Consider the following 9,732-nt stretch of genomic DNA (forward strand, 5'->3'; position numbering starts at 1 on the left):
ATTTATTTAAAAATTATTTATTTTTTTTGATGGCAAACAATGATGGATGATATGCTATCATAACATTTACTTCCTTTATAAAATTTCATTGATTAAAATAATATTATGAATTTGTTTATATAAAATATTTGTGTAAAACAAAAAAAAAAAATTTCTTATGTATCAATCAATCAATCAATCAATCAGTCAATCACAAGTAACTTGTTGACAAGATAAAATGTTGTTTTGTGAAAAAAATAAAATTTAAAATAAAATGACAGAATAATTTCTTTTAAAAGAAAAATGTAAAACAATTTTTTTTTTTTTTAAATAAAATTAATAATAATAATAATATTATTTAATTATCTAGTCAGAAAATTTGTGATTGTTATATATATATATATATATATATTGTAATTAATTAAATTATTAATTTTAAAAATTTGCACACACTTTTTATCATTATTAGACTTATTAATTAGTCATTAAAAAAAAAATTAATATTATAATTAAAATATATATTTTTAATTTATAAATAATATATTTATATAAATGTATATTATAATCAAAATGGATTTACTAATTTGTTTTCTTTTTTTTTTTTTTTGTAAGAGGCCAAAATAATAGATTTAAAAAAAAATTAAATTTTTTTTTTGGCACAAAAATTCATTTGCTAATAAATTTAATTTTAATTTATTAATTGTAATAATTAAATAAAATAATTTAATTTTTCTTTTTTCTCTTACTGTATGTACTAACATTATTAATCATATTCATCCATTTTATTTTACCAACATATAAAAGATAAATAATAATAATAATAATAATTTCAAATCGTCGATTAACGTTTTCGATATTTTATAAATAAATTAAAAATAAAATTTCAATTTATTATTATTTTATAATGTGAGACACGCTTAATTATTATTATTAACATTAATATAGTAATAATGATAATTTAATAAACTTACTCATTTAGAAACAAAAAATTTCTCTCTCGAAAATATTTGGTTTTTTTTTTTTTTTACTTAAAAATAATAATGTACTAGTGTCGCGAAAAAAAAACAGTGTTGCCAAAATTAATTCAATTAACATAAAACGATAACCGCCAAATTAATTACTCTATGGATTCCGTTAGTTTGTTTATTAATTATTTACTCAGTTCCCGCGTAAATCTCTGTCTTTCATTTCATTTTATTTTGTGTTTTTTAAGTGAGTTTTTTAATTTTATTTAATTTATAATTTTTTGTTTTGTTTTTCAATGTTCGTAAAAAAAAAAAAATCGTTATATTTGTAAATTTAAATCGAATCAAATAATTGAAAAAAAAAAAAAACTCATTTTCATGTTTTTTCATTTATAACGGTTTTTACATACATGTTATAAAAATTTAAACAATAACACTCACTCTCAAAGTGTCATCGTTTTCTATTAATATTAAATCGAATTCCATATTATTATTATTATTATTATTTAAATAAATTATGTATAGGAATAATAAATAATACCGTTATTTTACTTTATAATTAATTTTATATTATTATTATTATTATTGTTATACTAAAACAATTTGTTTTTTCTTTTTTTTTTTTTTTTTCATGTGAATAAGTGGAGTCGAATTTAAATAACAGCCGACATAAAAAAATTTCAATTTCAATTGATTAAAAACACCAATTAATAGAAATTTGACAGGAAAAAAAAAAAAAAAAGGTAAGGCTGCAAATATGCGGGACGGTCAGAAGAAAAACGTACCATGTATGTATGTTTGTATGTACCTATGTATGTAATTTTTTTTTTTTTTTTAAACTCTCACATCACAACCCTTATGGGTGATGATGATTCATTATCGATACCTTATCACTTTAATTAACATTCGAGAACCCCTGTTCGATCATCATTCATAATCTAAATTCAAATTTTAAACCAAAACCAAAATCAAAGCATGATTAATAACTGACCTATCATACGTTTTTTTTTTTTTTTTTTTTTAGTTAGTAACAGCTTCTTGGTACCTTCGACGAACGAGGCAGCGTTTTGGTAAACAGGAAACTGCTACGACATTACAACGGCTGGCATTACACAGCTACGTTGTTTTCTTAAAGACAGGAAACATTCTGCTAACGACTGATGAACACAGCTACATTGTATCTTTGATATCAGCTAAACTGCTGTCAACGTCAGCAACAAAAACGTCTGCATTCCGCAAACTGCTAACTGGACCACCACCCAGCTCCTTTCTGCGCCTGCGCATTTAAAAGTAAATTTTTTAATTTTATCCAAAATTATTTATATACATTTTATTTATTTTTATTTATTTTTAAAAAAGCAATTTATTGATATTATGAAAAGAAAATTTTTTTAAATTAATTTTGACACAAAACTTGACATTTTTTCTTCTGTGTACATCAATAATGCAAATATGTTCATAGCAATAAATTATGTTGTGGTTCGAAAAGAAAAGAAAAACTTTCGTGAAAATAAAAATAATTTTTTTCCCTTTCTATCAATGCACACCATATATCTAACAAAGCCATGCCAAAGTTTTTGATGTTTAAAAAAAAAAAAATTATTTTTATTTATTAAAAAGAGATCAAAGAAAGATATTCTTTTCTTTTTCCCCACTCGTGACATAATTTATCAGTCATTAACAGTTTTAATTTACAATAGTAAATGTTCAGTAGGTTCGGTAAAAAGTTGTATTGTTATAAAAAAGCAAGAAAAATTATTATTTATTTTATATAAAAAACCAAAAACGCCAATATTCCGATAAGATAAAGAAAATCAAATCAAAGTAATAGAAACTTGAACAAAATAATAATAATAATAATAATAATAATAATTAGAATTTTAAAATTTTTTTTTTTCTTATAAAGAAAAAGAAAATTATATTATGCTATTACGGTCTTTATTATTATAAATAAATTTTGCTTACTTAACCTACAACGCATTGAATACGGGAGAAAAAAAGGCTTGTGCTGTGTGTGTGTGAATGAATGAATTGAATGAGACCAACCGCTCTGAATCTGGGTACTGCTTACAATGCAATGTCGTAGTAGGAATGCCCAACTCGTTCAGTCAGCACAGGAACACACACCGGAAACCCACCTGTGTTCATCAGCCAAAACAGTTTTGTGTTGTGTGCAGGAGAGAATAGAATGGCACAGCAGCACAGCATCTCCCAAACGCTGCCACTGCGCCTATGTTACAATTAATTATTATTTTTTTTTTTTTATATACAATCGCATAATCCCATAAGGTAAACAATACAAAAAAAAAATAAATAAATAAATTCAATTTTTTTTTGTTAGATTTATGAAATTTCTCTTTAGTTTAAACCAAATTTTACTTGTTTTATTTACTTTAAATTATTATTTTTTCACTTACTCACACGCCTAAATATTTCAATCGTTTCGAATAAAAACGCAAATCAAATATTATTTATCGAAAGCAAAAAAAAAAAAAAAAAATTATTCATATATATATATGTATTTTTTTTTTCGATATTAAAATGATTCAATAATTATCAAAAGCATATCATATCTTATTAAAATATTTTAATAGTGTTAATAATAGTAGCAATCGTACACAAATTGTATTACTAATTGAAAAAAAAAAAAAAAAAATTTTTAAACAGTTTCTTATTATTATTAAACAACATAAATTTCTTCTTCTTTCTATTATTTTATTATTATTATTATTATTATTATTATTATTATTATTATTACAAATAAAAAATTAACATTCTTAAAAGGTTGAAGAAAAAAATTTGTTTTGAGCAGAATATATATATATATAAGTTTTGATGAGTTTTTCTTTTTACAAATTTCTTTTATAAAAATGTGTCTAAATAGGCTAATTATGTTCCATTTTTTTTTTTTAATCTTATAATGATCTAACGATTGTTCATTTTGTAAAATGTTGAAAAAAATTTTAGAAATATTGTAATGATGTAATTTTCAGAGCCCTTTTTTTTTTTTTTTTTTTTTTTTAATCGATGCATTTTTCCCTTAAAAATATTATTAATAATGATAATAATGATATTATTATTAATAAGTCATTTAAAAAAAAAATGATATCGTGTTTAATGATGAAAGTATTTATAATTTACAATTTTATCATTTGTTTTTTTTTTTTTTCAGATTTTCTTTTATTGAACTACAATATTCTGTTTAAGAAAAAAAAAAAAAAAAAAAAAAAAAAAGAACTAGAAAAAGAATAAAATTATAAATAATAATAATAATAATAATGCAATGGAAAAAAAAGCAAGAAACACCAACAGTTTAGTCAACCTGAATTTTTCAAGTAAGTCAATCAATAGTATTTCAAATTGATAGTTAAAAAAAAAAAAAAAAAAAAATAAATTTAATAAAATCTTTAAACTTTGTATAAAATAGGGAAAAATATTGGCAAATGGGACAGAAATGTTAGCACACATTTATTTTATTCTTTCAAATTGTGAATTGATCAAATTAAAAGCTTTAAGGTTAAGTATTGATTCAGTTTTCGATAAGAGAAAACTCAATTTTTTCTGCCTATTTAACACTAGGACTGTAAATTAAAGAACTGCTTTTGACATTTGGTTGTTTTTTTTTTTTTTTTTTTTTTTTTTATTACAGTCACTTAACATTATTTATTGAAATATATAGGACTAATAATGAAAAAAATTAAGAAGGAAGATGGCTGGGAAATAGAAACCCACCTTTTTAGATTATTTAGACCTGGAACGTGACCTACTGCGTTCTCCTGATTTTGAACGTGATCTGCTTTTAGATCTTCCATGTGAGCTTTTACTATCTGACCTGGAACGACTACGAGATCTTGAATAGGATTTATATGATCGTCTTCGCGATCTTGATCTCGAACGACTCCTTGATCGTGATCTACGACGTGATCTTGAACGTGATCTACCTCCTCTGCGTCGTCCACGAGAACGATACGGCGATGATGGCCGACCGTAACGTGCCATTTGTACACGAAGTTCCCTTCCATCTAATATTCTTCCATCCATTGCATCTAATGCATCTTCCGCATCTCTTTTGTCATAAAATCTGTAAAATAATATTAAATTATTAAAATCTAACAAATACTAACAATTACACGCGGAATTTTACCATTAAAAAAAATAGCACTTGAAATTTTAACAAAAGAGCATGTTAAGTAAACAATTACAATCGAGTGACATAATCAAGAGCAATTAAATAATTAGTACAGATTATTATTTTTATCCAATGTTTGCGTAATATTCAATAATTGCTTGTATTTTGAGACATGATACTCTGTAGCATGTATAAAGAAGTATGGCAGTTCAAAAACACAAAGAAATACACAAAATAAAATAGCCCACGCAATTTTGTTTATTGCACAGACATCCGGTAAAAAAAAAAAGTGACTTTCAAACAAGTTGATAGATAATACTCTATAAATGGAAACTGAAAGAAAGTTAGAATTGACTTTCTACTAATCAAAAAGAAAAAAAGTTAAACAATATTACAAAAATTATAAAAAAAGTATTAGACGTGACCGTACAAAATATTATTAAAATAAATTAAGCCGGGGTCGGCATTTTTGTTGTATATTAACCACGCCATTTCTTGGTTTTACATTTCCAGTTGACACATAAATAATTGACGGAAAAAATCCTAAAAATTTTACCTTACAAAAGCAAAACCTCTGCTTTCTCGAGAAAATCTATCACGAGGTATATATATATCTCCTACTTCGCCGCATCTTTCGAAAACACGGCGAAGATCATCGGGCGTCGTTCTGAAAGTTAAATTATCGACTTTTAATGATACCATTCCGTCAATACGAGGTGGAGGTCGTCCATAACTCATTTTGAAATAATATTAAACGCACAAAATTGTAAACAAATTTTTTTTAAAAGATAATTTTTAATAAAATTAAACAAAAATATTATTTAATATATATCACGAGCACATTGAACGTTTGATACAAAGAATAAAAATGGCCGACCCAAGCGGAAGTGAGAAATTAAAAATTTATTATAGATTTCTGAACGCACCTTCTTACGATAAAAATACTTTTGCTCTTTATTTTAATTTTTAAAGACTAAATTTAAATTTCAATAAATCTTACATGTTTAAGCGTTAGAATAAATTATTTAAATTTTAATTTATTTTTTCATAAACTTTTTTTTTCACGTGCGTGTGTGTGGTCCAAAAAAAAATTTTTTTTTTAATTTTCAAAAAGTTTCTAAAGATTTAAAGCATCTTCCGACTTTTTTTTTTTAAAAAGTTTTAAAAATGTGAAAGTATAGTTTTTAAAAAATAAGGTACATCCAATATTTTTTTCTTAAATTTAGTATCAAATAACAATTTACCTAACAAAAGCAAATCCTCTACTATGTTTTGAATGTTTATCCCTGGGAATATAAACATCACCAACGTCTCCGAATTTTCCAAATATATGATGAAGATCTAACGTTCTTGTTCTGTAACTTATATTACCCACTTTTAACGAAGTCATTCCATCTATATTGGGCGGTGATTTTCCAGTCATTTTAAAAATAATAATGTTAATTTTTAATTTTTATTAGAACATGATTCATTATCAATCATTTGTTCTCAGTGCGATTGTTAAGACAGGTCAACCAACCATTAGTGCCTTTTGTTTCGTATTCGAACGAAAAATTTAGTTTATTTATAACCAAAGTAGTTGGAAAAAAAATTTTATTTTAATAATAACCTGAGAAATAAATAATTTTATTTTTACCCTGTAGTAAAATCGTTTTGAAAAACAACCTCAAATTACGATTAGTTTTCTATTTGAAACTCGCCTGAATTAATAATGTATTTAATGATCATTATTATTATGATAAAAAATTGTAAAAATTTTAATAGCAAAAAAAATTTATTATTACCATTATTAAGGAAATGAAAATATAAAAAATTTTTAATCTTTGTAAATAATTAAACAAGGAAAATTAAGTCAAAATCTTTTAACTTGAAGATTTCATTTTTTTTTATTATTCATATACATCGTACTATAAAAAAAAAAAATATAAAATTTGATTTTTCTCATGATTTTCATAGTAATCTAATAATGGAGGAAACATTTCAAACGCAAATATACATCAAGTTTTCAATTTTTTAATGACGTAAATGTTCTTTATAAATTTTACATATTTTAAAAAATATTTTAAGTAATAGAGAGCTAGAATAACTAGCTGAATAATTACATTAAAAAAACTTGTTTTTAACTGAGTAAAAATTACAAAATGGATTTTAGTTTCGCTTAAAAATTCATCTTCTCTTTTTCCCTCCTTTGACTTTTCCACCAACGCGCTTTTTAGGTTTTCCGGTTTCCGGTTTTCGAGAATTTTTTTTATTGTTAAATTCTGATGAACCTTTTGCTTTAGGCCCACGATATTTACCACCTTTTGCACCTTTTTTAACTTTCCTTCCTTCTCTTTTTTTAGGTTTTTGCTTACTTGCTTCCCTAAAAATAAAGTACCCACATCAGTTAATTTAGATATTATTCGAATGCATATAAATTTAATTTAATACAAAAAAATATTGACTTACTCTCTATTTAGGGCATGAACTTCTTTTTCTACAGCTTGTTCAACATTCAATTTGGGTTTTTTATTTAAAATATTATCGACTAATTTTAAATTATTTTTAATTTCATCTTTAGTTTTGGGAATGGGTCGCTTTCGTTTAGTTGATTCTGGTAAGAAAGGCTTAACATTTTTACTTTCTTTTTCTTTAGGAAGAGATTTTTGAAATTTTCCCAAAGAAGCTGTCGAAGTTTTAGCTACTGTAACAGCAGCTCCTAAAATTTATTATCGCATGTATTAAAATTTTGTAAGGTTATAATATGAATTATTTACCCTTATATTAATACCTAAAGTAGTGCTGAAGGTTTGGAAGAAGATGTAAATCCTAATCTGGGTATTTTAATATTTTTGCTTTCGCTAAATTTCTGAGCCTTTGAAATTCATTTTTAGCTACTTTTCACTTTTTCTTCGGCTTTTTAGTAAATTGATCTTCATATGGATCAGCATTGTCTGGAACTTCCATAATCCAATTCTTTTCTCTTTCTGCTTCTGCTCTTTTATAACCATACAAGGGAATCCATTTCTAAAAAATGTTATATAAATATAATATTGTTATAAAAGTTATAAACCAGACACCGCTTTTGATTAATATCTTTTTTTAAACCAAAAACAAAATATTCAAAAAAATTAACATATAACTAGTTACTAAAAAATAAACTACATATAAAACTAACTTTTAACTCATCATCCCATTTTAATTTGTCTTTTTTCTTTTTAACTATCCCTTTTTCTTTGGCAAATTTTTCCCATTTTGAAGGTTGTCGAGGAGGAGGGACTGGTAATGATCTTGGTAATAAATATTTTGATTTAGGCAATGTGACCATTGTAACATCATCTATAATATGAATTGGCAATTCCCATATTTTATTAATCAACAATTGAGTATTATCTCTAGCCAAAGAGTGTAGATAAGTGTCAAGATTAGACCTAAAAAAAATTTTACCTTAATTATATTTACACACTATTATACTAACCTTAGTTGGTTTGATTTGAATTTTTTTTTTTCTTACTTTAATTTATCATTATTTAATTCATTTTCGTCAATAGCTAATAATGTTCCTAAGTCGTATTCTAATTCCAAATGCTTATTAACTTTAGTAGGCTTGTATTTTTTTTCTTCTTCCGCTGATTTTTCTAAAACCTCATTTACGATATCCATTTTGAATAAAGTAAAAAGAACGTTTCCGCTTCCGAAATTAGTAAACATGGCCGCTAATTGTATTGTGTAACTGTCAGAGTGGTAAAAAAGTGAATTTAAATGTTATAGTGAAATGTGATTCAGTGATTTTATTCAACATATCACAAAATATAGTTTTGTAAAACTACTTTTTAAGGTAAGTAAAATTTACAGAATGACTAAAGATTATTATTTTTTAATCCGTTTTAAAATTTTGAAGGTTTTGCTTTTAAAACAGTAAAATTTAGTGATATTGCAAGATATTGCAATTTAAAATAATGTTTATCACACTTTAAAATTAAAGTTTAAAAATTATATTATAATTTATTTATTTAGTTAATAATTTGAGTTAAATTTCTATCTTCTATCACTTCAAGTATTAATAAATATTCTTAACTATAACGGAAATTCAATAAAAATTGTTTGTACAATTTTACTAAGTCAATTTTTAAATGATTTTATTATTTAAAACAACTAAAAATTGTACAAATATATATTATTAATAATTCAAATACAATAAATATTATAGAATTTCTAATAATTGGGTAAATATTTTAAATAGAATTATAATTTTTTTTTTATAATAGCCACATATTATAGTATATTCAGTATACTTTAGTATAGATGTTACAAAACTATCGATTATCGGTTTCTTGATCAGATGATATTATATTGCTTTCACTAATTTCTGATTGAACCATGTATAACTCATCTAAGTCTTTTGCAGAACACAGTGGCGTAGCTACTTTTGAAGTATTGTTAAATTTCTTGTAATCTATTTCATAGCATTGCCTATCCAAGTTGTAGGATAAAAGAGCTTCAAAACGGTGTCCCCATTTTATCTCATTTGGGAGATATGAAGTCCTGATAAAAAAAAATCACTCATTGCAACATGTGATTATATTTAAAAAAAGAATAGTATATAAATTTAATGTCACAAACCTAGCCTGAGTTGTTTGACCTGTGGATTCAACTGTACCTTCCAAAATAGCTACTATT

General features: G+C 24.2%; 3 protein-coding genes across 3 annotated transcripts in view; all 3 read right to left on the reverse strand.

The window, feature by feature from the left end:
* Positions 1–4,412: 4,412 nt before the first annotated feature.
* Positions 4,413–6,463, reverse strand: Phum_PHUM083590 (serine/arginine rich splicing factor, putative; the record flags this gene model as incomplete). Its single annotated transcript, XM_002423709.1, has 5 exons — positions 4,413–4,509; positions 4,677–4,857; positions 4,886–5,025; positions 5,630–5,806; positions 6,318–6,463. 5 exons carry the CDS (start codon positions 6,461–6,463, stop codon positions 4,413–4,415), a joined length of 741 nt encoding a protein of 246 aa, XP_002423754.1.
* Positions 6,464–7,239: 776 nt separating this feature from the next.
* On the reverse strand, positions 7,240–8,715 carry Phum_PHUM083600 (ribosome biogenesis regulatory protein, putative; the record flags this gene model as incomplete). Its single annotated transcript, XM_002423710.1, has 6 exons — positions 7,240–7,435; positions 7,522–7,771; positions 7,844–7,881; positions 7,958–8,079; positions 8,231–8,483; positions 8,567–8,715. 6 exons carry the CDS (start codon positions 8,713–8,715, stop codon positions 7,240–7,242), a joined length of 1,008 nt encoding a protein of 335 aa, XP_002423755.1.
* Positions 8,716–9,368: 653 nt separating this feature from the next.
* The window catches only part of Phum_PHUM083610 (inwardly rectifying k+ channel, putative), a gene marked incomplete at both ends in the record, with an annotated part of 3,039 nt that continues 2,675 nt past the window's right edge, over positions 9,369–9,732 (reverse strand). Inside the window, 2 exons of the mRNA XM_002423711.1 lie at positions 9,369–9,597; positions 9,676–9,724. Coding sequence (XP_002423756.1) covers positions 9,369–9,597; positions 9,676–9,724 — 278 coding nt within the window. The remainder of the gene's footprint in view (positions 9,598–9,675; positions 9,725–9,732) is intronic.

Source organism: Pediculus humanus, genomic scaffold (genome assembly GCF_000006295.1).
Source record: "Pediculus humanus corporis 1103172107434 genomic scaffold, whole genome shotgun sequence".
Lineage (NCBI taxonomy): Eukaryota > Metazoa > Arthropoda > Insecta > Psocodea > Pediculidae > Pediculus > Pediculus humanus.